The 18,028-nt window shown below is 45.6% G+C and overlaps 1 protein-coding gene across 1 annotated transcript in view; it reads left to right on the top strand.

The window, feature by feature from the left end:
* Window positions 1–18,028, top strand: part of RAD51AP2 (RAD51 associated protein 2) — a 198,998-nt gene that overhangs the window by 164,574 nt on the left and 16,396 nt on the right. The window contains exon 4 of the mRNA XM_056564241.1: window positions 5,347–5,433. Within this exon, the coding sequence (XP_056420216.1) occupies window positions 5,347–5,433 (87 nt within the window). The remainder of the gene's footprint in view (window positions 1–5,346; window positions 5,434–18,028) is intronic.

Below are 18,028 nucleotides of genomic sequence, written 5' to 3'. Positions count from 1 at the left end.
GAGACCCAAAATTCTCTTTTACAGGCATCATCCCGCATGAAAAGGTTTGCCGATAAGAAAAGAAGAACTCCCCCCATTTTTGCTCCCGGAGACAAGGTATGGCTCTCCGCTAAATATGTCCGCTTTCGTGTCCCCAGTTACAAACTGGGACCACGCTATCTTGGTCCTTTCAAAGTCTTGTGCCAGATTAATCCTGTCTCTTACAAACTCCTTCTTCCTCCTTCTCTTCGTATTCCCAATGCCTTCCATGTCTCTCTCCTTAAACCACTCATCATCAACCGTTTCTCTCCCAAACTTGTTTCTCCCACTCCTGTTTCCGGTTCTTCTGACATCTTCTCCGTGAAGGAGATACTGGCCTCCAAGACGGTCAGAGGAAAAAGATTTTTTTTGGTAGATTGGGAGGGCTGTGGTCCAGAAGAGAGATCCTGGGAGCCTGAGGACAACATCCTAGACAAAAGTCTGGTCCTCAGGTTCTCAGGCTCCAAGAAGAGGGGGAGACCCAAGGGGGGGGGTACTGTTACGCCGAGCGCTCCGGGTCCCCGCTCCTCCCCGGAGCGCTCGCAACATCCTCGCAATTGCAGCGCCCCGGTCAGACCTGCTGACCGGGTGCGCTGCGATACCTCTCCCAGCCGGGATGCGATTCGCGATGCGGGTGGCGCCCGCTCGCGATGCGCACCCCGGCTCCCGTACCTGACTCGCTCTCCGTCGGTCCTGTCCCGGTGCGCGGCCCCGCTCCTTAGGGCGCGCGCGCGCCGGGTCTCTGCGATTTAAAGGGCCACTGCGCCGCTGATTGGCCCAGTTGGCTTAATTAGTGTGTTCACCTGTGCACTCCCTATTTATACCTCACTTCCCCTGCACTCCCTCGCCGGATCTTGTTGCCATTGTGCCAGTGAAAGCGTTTCCTTGTGTGTTCCTAGCCTGTGTTCCAGACCTCCTGCCGTTGCCCCTGACTACGATCCTTGCTGCCTGCCCCGACCTTCTGCTACGTCCGACCTTGCTCTTGTCTACTCCCTTGTACCGCGCCTATCTTCAGCAGTCAGAGAGCTTGAGCCGTTGCTAGTGGATACGACCTGGTTGCTACCGCCGCTGCAAGACCATCCCGCTTTGCGGCGGGCTCTGGTGAATACCAGTAGCAGCTTAGAACCGGTCCACCAGCACGGTCCACGCCAATCCCTCTCTGGCACAGAGGATCCACCTCCTGCCAGCCGAATCGTGACAGTCCATTAGTCAGGCTGCATAAACATTATAAAGCTACTTAACTGTTTTTTTGAGGTACATATATTTGCATGGGTAAACTCATGAACAAGATTGTTGGGTTCATGAATTTAGTAACAGGATGATTTTATGTACATGAGATACATCGTACTTAACATTTTTAAAGCTTGCTAGACATTTTTGGAATCTCACTAGACATTTTTGCCATTTTAGTTACCTGTTTAGTACACTGAGAACTTTACTGGCTTGCCTGAAGCTTTCTACCAATAAACTGGCTACTAGGGTCCATTGGCTACACGTTCTTATCCCTAGAACACAACAGAGAAACCTTACCTAGGTTACCTTTTGATTATGTGTATTATTTTTAGCTCGCAAGAGCACCTACTGGCCATGAAGGGCATCTCGCACACGTAGCAGAGAAAAGAGAACAGTTAGTGTACATAACACTGGCAGGAATTGGAAAATGACATAGGCTACAATTCCCAAAACATTTACTTGAGTGTGAGATATTTTTGTTGGTTGGTGTACTAAGCTTAAGTGAGGTAAGTACACTTAAGTGATTATTTGGAGGTACTATGTGTGTAGTACTATGTGAAAGGTCAGTCTTGATACCTTAGGGGTAGTTTTCCTTGAGTGGACCTTTGAGAAGGTGTTAGTGACGGGTGATGGAAATGTTATCCTCAGAGGAGCTGAGAAACTCACCTACTAGCAACTACTACAACACCTATTATTCAAATTTTTTTATGTACACGTGTACAAGGCTAATTTTTCTGTGTACAATAACCATTTACATTTAGTTACCTTAGCATGAATATTTATTAAACACTCCAACAGGGTTCAGGTGCATTCACCTGATAAGTGCAATTTTAGCAAAGAATGTCACGTTACTATTGAGGTATGTACATGTAAACAGGCATGCAATGATCATCAGTCCACCTGCACTAAGAGTCCAAATATCACGGCTAGCAGAGTTTAGCTGGGCACACACTTAAAAATCTCCTACCGCTAGGAGTCTCTTGGTCTGAAGACCAGGCACAAAAGCTTGACGGTTACGGTTTCAACTTGAACAGTCTTAGCATAGTCCTGCTAGGCACACTTCTTAAACATTGCAGAAAGTCTGTGAAAAAAACTAAGACAAGATAAGTGTCATAGTTCAGACAAAACTCTTGCGATGACGTCCTGCTCCTCACCTGGAGCCTCTAGCCCTCTCAAGATCACGAGCAGGCAAAGAGTTAATGTGGCTCTCCCACACCACATTAGTAAGGGTAGAGTGTGACACTGTAGGGTTGAGACTAACAGTTGGTGCTGGTTGATTCGGCCCCACCTCCTCGTCGGGAGTGGGCCGCAGCACTTTCGTTGGTACCTGGTGGGCAGGCTAAACTCCTGGAGTAGGCCTAGGTACATTGGTTGGTACCCGATGTGTAGGCCAAACCTCCTTAATAGGAGTAGGCCTGGGTACGTTGCTGAAGGTACAAGGAAGTGGCTGCTGCTGTAGTAATTCCTCCTCAGGATGGTAGGTAGAGGCATCAGCAGCAGGCCATTTAAGCTTCATCTGGAAGGGGTCCGTCTCCCAATCAGTAGAAGGAAAGTACTTGAAAGGAAGCTGGGTTGGAGCTGCTGGTCTGGTGACTGCAGTAGTCCACTCTCCTCGCAGGCCCTGGAAGGGGGGTACTCCACTATCTCACCCGCCTCCAGGGAATGGAACTTTTTGTGGATGTATGGCTCTATACAGCTCACCGGTTTACTAGGATGGTATAGCCGGTGTGGCAATCAATGAGGGTACTGTAACCTCTGACCTTGTCAAACTTGGCCCCTGTTGCTCTACGACATTCCAAGGGCTTCTCCCCTTCTCGGGGATGATCCCACATGCGGATGAAGAGTGTCGTCATTTCTTTGGTGTTCTCTTGGTAGCGGATCCTTTCCTCATGAGGCAGATGAACATGTTTGGGGGAATAAAGTTCTCTGTGTCAGGCCTTTAACTTTTCCATCAAGTCGGCTATTTCGGCCCTTTCCCTCTGTGCCTTAGGGACTGGTGGAAGGGACTTTCCAGGCAGGGGTTGAAGAACATCATGCATGTACTGGATCAAATCAGGTTCATCCCCAAAGACCCATTGAGGCAATATTGGTGAGCGCGGTCGTGCAATCTGCAAAGCGGACAGGGGTATTTCTTGTCCAGGGCTGGTGGAGGAAGAGAAGGCAGCTTCTGATGGTGTACTTACAGAAGACTCCTCTGTCGGGATCTCGGCCCACGAACCCCAGGAGCTACAGGTGTCCCTGCGGTTTCCCCTGGAGGGGTATCCGGCCAGCCGTCGTCATTTCGGGCAATGGGGGAAGATTGCAGGCCCCCTCTTCATCCAGCCACAACCGATGCAGATGGTCGGCAAGGTCGTGGAACAGTTGGGCTGCGACAGCCGCAACTTTCTTTTGTTCCGGTGCCATCTTGGGGCGCATGCCACATGGAACGTTGCTCTCCGCCATGTCTGTACTTTCCGGCTCTCTCTTGTGCAGACTGAAGAGGTCGCTGTGCAGGGCTCCTTTTATATTGGGCTTCTCCAAAATGGCTGCCGGCCGTAAGGACGTCATCAGTGCAGCCCCGACTTCTGGTCCCCCCGGAAACAACAACTGTGAATTTAAGCTCCCTTTCGGCTGCAATACGGTCACTTGATAGCCCAGGAGCGGGACATGGCGCAGCGCAGGCTTTCTTCCGCTTTTCCGGCAGCGGGTTAACTCTTGCATTGCTGACCAGCCCAGAGGATCGTAGCATATACTCACTTTTCACTTTACACATTTCTGCAGCAATTAAATTTTTGCCTCCCCCCCCTTACTTTTCGCGTGTGTTCTCTGCACGTGGCACCATACACAAAATGACTTACTCTTAGACATTGATATTGTCTTTTACACAGGGGGAGTACACTTTACTTGGTGGCAACAGCTGGAGGTACACACTCATATCCTGTTCGTAGGATGCCAAAAAGCTATGTGATAGCCTGCGGGAGTAGGGTATATGGGGTGTAGCTGTGCAGTGACTAAAGGGTGTCTGGTTAACCCTTGCTATTCATGGCACCAGGGTGAGGGCTCCTCTGTAATGCTTGTCCTACCCCCACACTTCCCAAGAGCGATAGGGAGGTAGAGAATAATAGAATGTCCACAACAGGAGAGTCTGCTGAAACATTTGTAACTTTTACTGAAGATTTTATGCAAGCTTCATAACCGGAACAGTTTCTATACATGCAAGCTTCCTTGGAGATTGACAAAGGTTGGGACTTTAGCAATTTAGAGTCTTTAGGATAATATGCGCTGTTCCGCTGGATTTAGGGGATTTAGTTGTGGTCCAGTAGTCACACTAGCTTTGGCAGAGATTAGTTTATAACTCACAGTTTAGTTCAGCTGAGGCCGGTAGGTTTACTGGCCTAGCGTGTCTTTGCAAGTTGCGCAGATCCGTCCTGCTAGTCCAGCATCCACGAGCGCAGCAACCCAAGAGAGCGATAATTGGCTACAGCTCCCTTATATGGGCAGGGGCTGGACTAGAGCTAATTGGTCCAATACTTGTGTCAATCTCCATTACAAAGGGTTATGGGTAACATGTGACCCAAGGACCTCCAAAGGTCCTCCAACATACCATAGAGGATTTAAGATAGTCACATGACCAAAGGACCTGCGACGCTATAGGTAAGTACTCTATACATTATCCTAAATGCACACATTATTAAATATATACATTTATAACCACTACAGAATTAGAGTAAAAGAGAGGCGACTAGGGGCTGTCCCACCTGTGGGACCCTACCTGAGCGTAGTTACTCTGACTTTGGGGACCTCCACACTAGTCACAGTATGCAATACGGTACCAGGACACCACAAGATGTCTAGGGGCAGAGCACCCCTTTAAGCTTTTTGTTTCCACAGTCTATCCAGGGGATTAGATGAATCTCATTATATGAATTTCAGTGAATATACTCTATCTCCTCTCTGTAACAGGCAAATATATGTCATGTTTATTAGTACTGTATTGCTATCTTAATTAATTTTTAACATGAACTAATGCAGGCGGGCCATACAGTATGTTAAAAACAGTGTATTATATTGTATATATTGTAGAAATGTTACCTATTATAATAACATATTTTACAGAAGACATTCCAAAATCTTTATCCTGGACACCAGCTTTTCTGAAAAAAAGTGACAAAGAAGAAAATGTTATATCATACACTGAGAAAGGTAAAAGTTCACATGAGATTTTATTAACTACTCGGTAATGTGTATGGGGGAGATGAACAAGTTATGATGCAGTGAATATATTGAAAACATTCCTCTTTTAAAGGGGTACTCCACCCCTAAACATATTATCCCCTATCCAAAGGATAGGGGATAAGATGTTTGTTCACGATCTCCAGTTTGGCACCCCGGCATTGTGAACACTTATGTTCAGAACGCCCTCTTCGGGCTTCTGTGTTCATGACGTCACGCCACGCCCCCTCCATTCATGTCTGTGGGAGAGGGCATGACGGCTGTGTACTTCTGCTCCACAGCAGTCACCCCTCCCATAGACATGAATAGAGGGGGCATGGCGTTACGTCACTAACACAGAAGCCCGGGCTTGCATTCTGAACATAAATGTTCAGAATGTCGGTGTGCCGGCCCTGAGATCGCGGGGGATCCCAGCGTTCGGACTCCCTGCGATCAGGTATCTTATCCCCTATCCTTTGGAGTGGGGATAGGATGTCTAGGGGTGAGTACCCCTTTAACTTGTATATTATTATTTTAAAGTTCTTAAAAATGTTTTCTATCCAAATCTGCCAGAACAGCATTGTATGTAAATATTACACCTGGAGGTGTAAGATGTGGCTTTAGCTATTTTTTGTTTATTTCATACCATATGGGCTTTGATTTTAATTTAAGTTACGGTATCTGTCCAATTAAACAGGTGATGTGTAGCCGACAGGGCATATGTTTTCCTGCTTACCCATTCACCAACTGCTTGTCCAGCCTGGCTTATTAAACTAGGGCCGAATATTAAAATCAGTGGTCTCCAAAAAGCGGCCCTCCAGATGTTGCAATACTACAATTCCCAGCATGCTAAGACAGTCAACAGCTGTTCTGGCATGCTGGGTGTTTGTAGTCTTGCAAAATCTAAAGGGCCAGTTTGGAGACCACTGATCAAGATAATTTTTGTGTCCTAGTTGGCCTCTGTAAAAGGCTCTTAAGAATTAGATTGAATAAGTCAATCGGATTTGATGCCTTTAGAATCCATAGTAGGGGGGATTTACAAAGACCAGTGTTTCACACATTTTGCGGCTGTGGTATTTGGACAATCCATTAGGAGGTGCATCCTTCTTAATTCATTAGGTGCTGCAGCAGGTGTAGATTTCAGCTACAATATATGCTGCAATAAGGCTGCTTTGTGTATGAAGACGGAAGGTGCCAGTGCTTACTGGAAGTTTATAGGAAAGTACAACAAGCTTTATGCTGTCAGCTGTAGCTCAATTTCACTTTTATTCAAATGCGTTGTATAAAAGGGATTTTTCTTTTAACATCCTATCAATGAAATGTGGTGTATATGCATTTGAGATGCTTTTAGGGTATTATTAAAAGCTGGATCTATGTGGAATTAGTGGCAGAGTAGCTGACAACCATGAAGAGACAAATATAATATCTCAAGTTTTATGTTGAGTAAACATCTGTAAAGTTCACAAGTTAGATGTTACCTGGTGTAGTCACTGTTATTTAGATGCAACCTTACAGAAAGTGACATTTAGATATTAAAGCAGCTTACTCTTCATACGTAAGCCACAAATGTATATACCTATAGTGATGGAAGCACTACAAATGTTTGGTTCTATCTCAGGCCTCTTAATAAATTGGAAGAAGTCATCTTTGATGATACTAGACAAACCCTGTAGTAGGAATTTCGGGGAGCTAAAGATGGACAAAATTTAATATCTGGGTGTAGTTACGAATAGCAAAGTTGAGGACTTTGTAAAGTTAAATATTGCTCTGACTTTGGAAAAAATAGGGAAGAAGATAAATATGTGGCTAAAACTGCCTCTGGGGATGGCGAACAGGTTAGCTTTAATAAAATTGGTGGTGTTATCTCAATTATTATTTTCTCTGACAGCCTCCCCAATATACATAAATGAGTTCTGGTTTAAAAAGATAGATAGGTCATTGAATAGATTAATATGGGGTAAAAAGTGGGCCAGGATAAGAAGGAAAACTCTGATGATGCCTAGGATCAAAGGGGGATTCCAAATTTTAGATTGTATTACTTTGGAAACTACACCCCTCAAGGAATGTAAAAAGGGGTATAGTGAGCCTTAACACCTCACGGGTGATTGACGACTTTGTGTTGAAGTTGGACGTGAAAATGGAAAATTTGATTTTTAACACTAAAATAATGGTGTTACCCTAAATTTTTCTTTTTCACAAAGGTAATAGGGGAAAACGGACCCCAAAATTATAAGTCCAAATTATCCAGATTAAGAAAACACCCCATATGTGGACGTTAAGTGCTCTACTGGTACACTACAATGCTCAGAAGACAAGGAGCAAAATTTGGCTTTTTGAAAGAGAATTTTGCTGAAATGGTTAGGAAGCCCCCATGGTGCCAGAACAGCAAAAAATAAATAAATAAAATAAAATAAAATAAAACACATGGCATACTATTTTGGAAACTACACCCCTCAAGGAACGTAATAAACATTACAATAAGAACGTATACCTTACAGGTTTATTGAACAGTGGGTTGTAAAAGTGAAAAATTCGATTTTTAACACTAACATTTTTGTGTTACGCCAAATTTTTCATTTTAACAAGGTGTAATTGAACAAAAATCTCCCCAAAATTTGTATCCCGATTTCTCATGAATAAGTAAATACCTCATATGTGGACGTAAATTGCTCGGCGAGCGCACTACAGGTCTCAGAAGAGAAGGAGCGCTGTTTGGCTGTAGGAGAGAGAATTTTTCTATAATTGAAGTTGGGGGCAATGTACATTTACAAAGCCCCCATGGTGCCAGAACAGCGGAAACCCCCATATGTGACACCATTTTGGAAACTACACCCCTCAGGGAATGTAATAAGCATTACAGTAAGAACTTATATCTCACTGGTTTATTGAACAATGGGTTGTAAAAGTGAAAAATTTGATTTTTAACACTAAAATTCTTGTGTTACCCCAAATTTTTCATTTTAGCAAGGTGTAATTGAAGAAAAATCCCCCCAAATTTGTAGCCCAATTTCTCATGGATAAGTAAATACCTCATATGTGGACGTAAATTGATCGGCGAGCGCACTACAGGTCTCAGAAGAGAAAGAGTGCTGTTTGGCTGTAAGCGAGAGAATTTTTCTGTAATTGAAGTTGGGGGCAATGTACATTTACAAAGCCCCCATGGTGCCAGAACAGCGGAAATCCCCCACATGTGACACCATTTTGGAAACTACACCCCTCAGGGAACGTAATAAGCATTACAGTAAGAACTTATACCTCACTGGTTTATTGAACAGTGGGTTGTAAAAGTGAAAAATTTGATTTTTAACACTAAAATTCTTGTGTTACCCCAAATTTTTCATTTTAACAAGATGTAATTGAACAAAAATCCCCCCAAATTTGTAGCCCAATTTCTCATGAATAATTAATACCTCATATGTGGACGTAAATTGATCGGTGAGCGCACTACAGGTCTCTGAAGAGAAGGAGTGCTGTTTGGCTGTAAGAGAGAGAATTTTGCTGTAATTGAAGTTGGGGGCAATGTGCATTTACAAAGCCCCCATGGTGCCAGAACAGCGGAAACCGCCCACATGTGACACCATTTTGGAAACTACACCCCTCAGGGAACGTAATAAGCATTACAGTAAGAACTTATACCTCGACAGGTTTATTGAACAGTGGGTTGTAAAAGTGAAAAATTTGATTTTTAACACTAAAATTCTTGTGTTACCCCAAATTTTTCATTTTAACAAGGTGTAATTGAACAAAAATCTCCCCAAAATTTGTATCCCAATTTCTCATGAATAAGTAAATACCTCATATGTGGACGTAAATTGCTCGGCGAGCGCACTACAGGTCTCAGAAGAGAAGGAGCGCTGTTTGGCTGTAGGAGAGAGAATTTTTTTGTAATTGATGTTGGGGCAATGTACATTTACAAAGCCCCCATGGTGCCAGAACAGCGGAAATCCCCCACATGTGACACAATTTTGGAAACTACACCCCTCAGGGAACGTAAAAAGCATTACAGTAAGAACTTATACCTCACTGGTTTATTGATCAGTGGGCTGTTGTTATGATTCAGCTAGCTGGATGTGGATCCTCTGTGTCAGCGAGGGATTGGCGTGGACCGTGTCGGTGGACCGGTTCTAGGTTGCTACTGGTTTTCACCAGAGCCCGCCGCAAAGCGGGATGGTCTTGCTGCGGCGGTAGCAACCAGGTCGTATCCACCGGCAATGGCTCAACCTCGCTGACTGCTGAGAAGGCGTGGGACAGAAGGACTAGGCAGAGGCAAGGTCAGACGTAGCAGAAGGTCGGGGCAGGCGGCAAGGTTCTTAGTCAATAGCAATAGCAGAAGGTCTGGAAATACAGGCTTTGGACAACACTAAACGCTTTTTCTGGCACAAGGCAACAAGATCCGGCAAGGAAGGGAAGGGGAAGTGAGGTTATATGGACAGGGAGCAGGTGGAAGCTAATTGGACTGATTGGGCCAGGCACCAATCACTGGTGTACTGGCCCTTTAAATCTCAGAGAGCTGGCGCGCGCGCGCTCCCTAGAGAGCGGAGCCGCGCGCGCCAGAACATGACAGCCGGGGACCGGGACGGGTAAGTGGCTTGGGATGCGATTCGCGAGCGGGCGCGTCCCGCTATGCGAATCGCATCCCCATCGTGAATGTCAGTGCAGCGCTCCCGGTCAGCGGGTCTGACCGGGTCGCTGCAGAGAGGAGAATGCCGCGAGCGCTCCGGGGAGGAGCAGGTACCCGGAGCGCTCGGCGTAACAGTTGGAAAAGTGAAAAATTTGATTTTTAACACTAAAATTCTTGTGTTACCCCAAATTTTTCATTTTAACAAGGTGTAATTGAACAAAAATCCCACCAAATATGTAGCCCAATTTCTCATGAATAAGTAAATACCTCATATGTGGACGTAAATTGCTCGGCGAGCGCACTACAGGTCTCAGAAGAGAAGGAACGCTGTTTGGCTGTAAGAGAAAGAATTTTGCTGTAATTGAAGTTGGGGACAATGTGCATTTACAAAGCCCCCATGGTGCCAGAACAGCGGAAACCCCCAACATGTGACACCATTTTGGAAACTACACTCCTCAGGGAACGTAATAAGCATTACAGTAAGAACTTATACCTCACTGGTTTATTGAACAGTGGGTTGTAAAAGTGAAAAATTAGATTTTTAACACTAAAATTCTTGTGTTACCCCAAATTTTTCATTTTAACAAGGTGTAATTGAACAAAAATACCGCCAAATTTGTAGCCCAATTTCTCATGAATAAGTAAATACCTCATATGTGGACGTAAATTGCTCGGCGAGCACACTACAGGTCTCAGAAGAGAAGGAGTGCTGTTTGGCTGTAAGAGAGGGAATTTTGATGTAATTGAAGTTGGGAGCAATGTGCTTTTACAAAGCCCCCATGGTGCCAGAACAGTGGAAACCCCCCACACCCCTCAAGGAACGTAATAACCATTACAGTAAGAACTTATACCTGACTGATTTATTGAACAGTGGGTTGTAAAAGTGAAAAATGTGATTTTTAACACTAAAATTCTTGTGTTACCCCAAATTTTTCATTTTAACAAGATGTAATTGAACAAAGTGTGGTACAGTGAGTATTTACAACTCACAGGTTTTTTGAACAGTGGGCCGTAATAATTAAAAATCAGATTTTTTAACAGTGAATTGCTGCTGTTACACAAAATTTTTCATTTTTAACTGGGATTATAGGAGAAAAAGCCCCCCAAAGTTTGGAGCCCAATTTGTCCCGAGTAAGGAAATACCACATATGTAGATGTAACGTGCTGTGCGGGTGCACAACTGGGCTAATGAGTGAGAGAGCACCGAGCACCTTTGAGGCCTAAGGTGGGGATTTGCCATGCAATGGCAGAAGTTCTGACCTAAAATAAAAAACTGGCAAGTCCTGAATTTTGAAATGACACCCACCAAGGAACGTAACAAGGGGTACCGTGAGTAATTACACCTCATAGGTTTTTGTATCAGTGGGCTGTAAAAATGAAAAGTGTATTATTTTTCACTAAAATGCTGTTGTACAGGCGATCATAGGCACAATCACCAGGGGGAGGACATGCTGCATTTGTCATTGAAATGCAAACATTTCCTTATGGCCTCAAAATGTTCCCGTGCCATGGCCATACTGTACAGCGGGTCTGGTAGAGGATGTTCCCGCTCCAGTACTGCCTGACACTAGACTTTTTGACCAGGCCCATATGCAGCACGAGGCCCCAAAAGGTCCTCACTTCGGCTGCATCGCCTGGAGACCAGCCATTGGGCCTAGCCAAAATTGAGCCCGGGTGAGCAGCAACAAACTGTTGGGCATACAGATTTGTCTTTGTCACCATCATGTTGACAAAGTCGTCACTGAAATATTGACAAAAAAAGTCTCTTTCAGGGAACCCGGCGATATCAATTTGGATTCCTGGTTTGTCAACAAACCCAGGAATCACGGGCTCAAAGTTCTCTGGGGTAGTGCAGACAGGTTCACCGGTAGAGGGTGGGCCGCCATACTAGTACTGGCAACAGGATCGCTATTACTTGCATGGAGCACAGGGTCAGTTGCGTGGGAGGGTTTTGGTCTTGCACGGCGGCGGGTCTGCCGCCTTTGGGGCTCATCATCACTAGATGATGAGGAGAGCGAGGAAGAGACCAGGAAAGTGGGGTCTTCCTGGCTCTCACTGACGCTTTCAGAGTCGGAGGCAAGTAACACTTATGGGAAGGGGGGGGGGAGTGTATATGTGTGTGTGAGTGTTTTACTTTGCGTATATGTGGGGGTGGGGTGGGTTCTACTTTATACCAAACCGGGAAAAGAGAAAAAAAAGCGTGTGCTTCTAATGTACAAAAAACCTGCGCCAAAGAGCGTATACCTAGTTGTGTGCACCACTGATTAGGGCTCAGTGGCAGCAGGGGGCGCAGAAGACACCAAAAGGGGGGGGGAATAATAAAAGCACCTACCTGAACCCTAAATAAACCGCTGATCAATTATATATTGCTGTCAGTGGTCAGGGCAGGCGCACACAGGGGTACGGTCCATCCACGCAGCACAGACCTGCTGCTGGTGGCATGGCCCACAAATCCCTAAAAAAAATGCTATAAAAAAAGAAAACTCTTATTAACCCCCCCCCCCCCAAAAAAAAAGGGGGGGGAGCTTACACCCCAGAAAAAATATATGGGGTAAGCCGCATCACCCCTGTAAGGGATGGGGCAAGCAAAGAGAAAAAAAACGCCAGCAGACGGAGGATTCTGCAGAAAAAAAATGTGTTTTCATGTATTTTTTTAATTATACCAAGCTGTCCCTACCTAAAAACACTATCCTTCACAGGTAAAGGGGACAGGGGGCTACAGGGGAGCTAAAGGGGGGCTCCTAGGGCACAGTATGGGGGGGGATTTCACAATTTTTTTTTTTACTTTTATCTACCTATAAGAAGCTGCCCCTGCCCCTAAGACCACTATCCCTCACAGGACAAGGAGACAGGGGGGTTCTATGGCACATTATGGGGGGGATTTTAATAGATCCCCTTACAGTCTCTGCTCTGCTCACCAATTACAAGATTTTGGTGCTCAGAGCAGGACTTTGAGGTGATTTGGGGGCATCTGGAGGGCAAGGGGAGGGTGCTCCCCTCCTGCCAATACATTTGATTGGACGGTCATACCGACCATCCAATCAAAGGGCTGTGGGAGGATCATCATTGATTCCTCTCACAGCTATCCTTGAGGCCAGCTAGGTCATGTGTGCTACGCCACACATGACCCTTTACATCCGGGTCACCGAGTCTATGGAGACCCCTGAATGCCTGGCAACACTGCAAATTGCCGATCTGGGGGGTCTCAGGACCACCCAGATTTCAGCAGGCATCCCTTCCGATCAACGCCTGGCGAGCGACAGGGATCGGAATCGCTGCAAATCGCTGGTCTGAAGTGACCAGCGATTTGCAGCGATCCCCGATATGGGGTGGTCTCATGACCCCCCCTGGGTGATGTCACGGGATGCCTGCTGAATGATTTCAGCAGGCATTCTGTTCCGATCAACGCCCGGCGAGCTGCGGTGATCAGAAATACAGAGGGCATACAGGTACACCCTCTGTCTTTAAGTGACGGGACATGAGGGCGTATCCATACGCCATCCGCCCCCAAGGAGTTAAATACCAGGATGCATGGGTGGATCCATACGCCCGTGGTCCCCTAGAGGTTAAAATAGAGGATAACGTTACTGGGCAAGGAAAGGGATGAGATATGCTTCCCAATTCTCCACAAAGTGTGTAATGAAAAAATTTAACACTGTGAAATGTACAAAAGAGAAAGAACTATTTGATACCAAAAATCACTCTTTGATTAATTTAATTGATGCACTCATATAAACCTATTATTTCTTTTATATATAAGATTAAGGAAAAATGGGTGAAGGATATAGGAGATATTGATGAATTGCAATGGGTCGGTTTACTGAAAAGCCCATTGGAAGTGTCATATAACGAAAGACATAGATTATCACAATTTATGTTAATTCACAGATTACACTACATCAAGAAATTTGCACAAATGGGGGATCCGGGCACATGCATACTGCCCCAAATGTAGGGCACCTGATACCGATTTATTACATATGCTATGGTCACGTGGAACGATTAACCCCTTAAGGACCAAGCCCATTTTAACCTTAAGGACCAGGCCAATTTTATTTTTGCGTTTTCTTTTTTTCCTCCTCGCCTTCTAAAATCCATTACTCATTTTTCCATCTACAGACCCATATAAGGGCTTGTTTTTTGCGAGACCAATATGCCATATTCCATATGTGGAGGTAAAATGCTCTGCGGGCGCACAACAAGGATCAAGAGTGAGATGGCACCATGTACATTTGGGGCCTACATTAGTGATTTGCACAGGGGTGGCTGATTTTACAGCGGTTCTGAAATAAGTGCAAAAAAAATAAATACCCACGTGTGACCCCATTTTAGAAACGACACCCCTCATGGAAAGTAACAGAGGGTATAGTGAGCCTTAACACCCCACAGGTGTTTGATGAATTTTCATTAAAGTTGGATGGGAAAATGAAAAGAAAAATGTTTTCACTAAAATGCTGGTGTTACCCAAATTTTTTCATTTTGACAAGGGAAAATACGAGAAAAGCCCCCCAAAATTTGTATCCCCATTTCTTCTGAGTAAATAAATACAAAAGACCAGTGCGCACCTCGTGCAGATAAAACTGTAGAATATTTGAACACAGTAAACGAGGGGGCCAGCAGGGTGGACCCTTACTTTGGGGTGTTATGCTGAGAGCATAACACCTGTTGTAGCATATAGTATAGGTGCAGCGTCCTGGTTCTTCTGGAGTTCCAACTAGGGAGTCCAGTAATAGTAGAATATCGGATCAGGCAGATCACAGAAAAATAGAACCTTTAACCTCTTAAGGACATAGGACGTTCTCTAACGTCCCCACTACCTGGGCTTTAATGCCCAAGGACGTTAGAAAACTTCCTGTTGTATTTCCGGTCTCTGCCGCTCGCCGGGCAGAGATCGGAAGCGGATGCCTGCTGAAATTCTTCAGCAGGCATCCAGGGCAAATGCCGAGGGGGGCCATGTAGGAAATCGCCCTTGCGATCTGTGGCGATACCGGGCTGATCGGGTCTCTGGGACCCGGCCGCCCGGTAATTTTGCATGATCCCGATCCCGGCTGTCACAGACAGCCAGGACCATGCTAACGTATAGGAGCGAGGTGGCAAGCCTGCCACCTCCTCCGATCCCCTGCGATTCTTCGGTTAACTAACCGACCAATCGCAAGGGGGGGCGGTTACTTCCTCCCGCCCTGCCCGGCCCCTTGAAGTCCGGAGAGGACGGGAGGAAGACCGGAGGACGCGACGGGGGACGGGGGAGTGCCTGGGCCCGGCCCCGGTACTTACCTCGTCCCTGAAGACCCGGATCCCGGCGACGACGGCAGCCGCGGTCGGGCCCTTTACAGCAATGCACGTCGCCGTAAAGCAACATGCATTGCTGTAATGGGACCCTGTAAACTACAACTCCCAGCATGCCCAGACAGCCCTTGGTGTCTGGACATGCTGGGAGTTGCAGTTTTGCAACATCTGGAGGTCCACAGTTTGGAGACCACTGTGCCCTTCCAGATGTTGCAAAACTACACATCCTCAGTATGCCCTTACTGTCCAGGCATGCTGGGAGTTGTAGTTCTGTAACATCTGGCCCTTCAGATGTTGCAGAACTACAACTCCCAGCATGCCTGTACTGTTTTGGCATACTGGGAGTTGTAGTTTTGCAACATCTGGAAGGGCACAGATTGGGAACCACTGTATTAGTGGTCTGCAAACTGTAGTCCTCCAGATGTTGCAAAACTACAACTCCAAGCATGCTGGGAGTTGTAGTTCGGCAACATCCGGCTCTAAAGATGTTGCGGAACTACTACTCACAGCATGCCTGAGAATGCTGGGAGTTGTGGTTTTGCAACAACTGGAGGCACACTGGTTGGGAAACATTGTCTGTTTCCTAACTCAGTTTTTCCCAACCCGCGTGCCTCCAGCTGTTGCAAAACTATAACTACCAGCATGCACTGATAAACTGTGCATGCTGGGAGTTGTAGTTTTGCAACAGCTGGAGGTCCCCCCCACCTGTGAATGTACAGGGTACATTCACATGGGCAGGGGGCTTACAGTGAGTATCAGGCTGCAAGTTTGCGATGCAGCAAATTTTGAGCGGCAGCTCAAACTCGCAGCGGGAAACTCGCTGTAATCCCCTGCCCGTGTGACTGTACCCTAAAAACACTACACTAACACAAAATAAAATAAAAAGTAAAAAAAACACTACATATACACATACTCCTACACAGCCCCCCTCCCCTCCCAATAAAAATGAAAAACGTCTGGTACACCACTGTTTCCAAAATGGAGCCTCCAGCTGTTGCAAAACAACAACTCCCAGTATTGCCGGACAGCCGTTGACTGTCCAAGCATGCTGGGAGTTTTGCAACAGCTGGAGGCACCCTGTTTGGGAATCACTGGCATAGAATACCCCTATGTCCACCCCTATGCAAATCCCTAATTCAGGCCTCAAATGCGCATGGCGCTCTCCCTTTGGAGCCCTGTCATATTTCAAGGCAACAGTTTAGGGCCACATATGGGGTATCGCCATACTCGGGAGAAATTGCCTAACAAATTTTGGGGGGCTTTTTCTCCTTTAACCCCTTATGAAAAGGTGAAGTTGGGGTCTACAACAGCATGTTAGTGTAAAAAAATAATTTTTTTACACTAACATGCTGGTGTTGCCCTATACTGTTCATTTTGACAAGAGGTAAAAGGGAAAAAAGCCCCCCAAAATTTGTAATGCAACTTCTCCCCACTACGGAGACACCCCATAAGTGGGCGCAAAGTGCTCTGGGGGCACACAACAAGGCCCAGAAGGGAGAGTGCACCATGTACATTTGAGGTGATTTGCACAGGGGTGGCTGATTGTTACAGCGGTTTTGACAAACGCAAAAAAAAAAAAACCACATGTGACCCTATTTTGGAAACTACACCCTCACAGAATGTAATGAGGGGTGCAGTGAGAATTTTCACCCCACTGGTGTCTGACAGATCTTTGGAACAGTGGGCTGTGCAAATTAAACATTTTGTACAGCCCACTGTTCCAAAGATCTGACAGACACCAGTGGGGGGTAAATGCTCACTGTACCCCTTGTTACTTTCCTCAAGGGGTCTAGTTTCCAAAATGGTATGCCATGTTGGGGTTATTTTGCTGTCCTGGCACCATAGGGGCTTCCTAAATGCAACATGTCCCCCGAGCAAAATTTGCTCTCCAAAAGCCAAATATGACTCCTTCTCTTCTGAGCATTGTAGTTCGCCCGTAGTGCACTTCATGTTCACTTATGGTGTACCTTCATACTCAGAATAGATGGGGTTACAAATTTTGGGGGGGGTCTTTTCTGCTATTAACCCTTGCAAAAATGTGAAATTTGGGGGGAAACCCACATTTTAGTGAAATTTTTTTTTTTTTACATATGCAAAAGTCGTGAAACCCCTGTGGGGTATTAAGGCTCACTTTATTCCTTGTTACATTCCTCAAGGGGTCTAGTTTCCAAAATGGTATGCCATGTGAGGGTTTTTTGCTGTTCTGGTACCATAGGGGCTTCCTAAATGCAACATGCCCCCCAAAAACCATTTCAGAAAAATGTACTCTCCAAAATCCCCTTGTCGCTCCTTCCCTTCTGAGCCCTCTACTGCGCCCGCCGAACACTTTACATGGATATATGAGGTATGTGCTTACTCGAGAGAAATTGAGCTACAAATATAAGCATACATTTTCTCCTTCTACCCCTTGTAAAAATAAAAAAATTGGGTCTACAAGAACATGCGAGTGTAAAAAATTAAGATTGTGAATTTTCTCCTTCACTTTGCTGCTATTCCTGTGAAACATCTAAAGGGTTAAAACGCTGACTGAATGTCATTTTGAATACTTTGGGGGGTGCAGTTTTTATAATGGGGTCATTTGTGGGGTATTTTTAATATGAAGACCCTTCAAATCCACTTCAAACCTGACCTGGTCCCTGAAAAATAGTGAGTTTGAAAATTTTGTGAAAAATTGGAAAA

The sequence above is a fragment of the Hyla sarda genome, chromosome 3 (genome assembly GCF_029499605.1).
Source record: "Hyla sarda isolate aHylSar1 chromosome 3, aHylSar1.hap1, whole genome shotgun sequence".
Taxonomy (NCBI): Eukaryota; Metazoa; Chordata; class Amphibia; order Anura; family Hylidae; genus Hyla; species Hyla sarda.
This window is presented reverse-complemented; position numbering and strand designations above follow the sequence as displayed.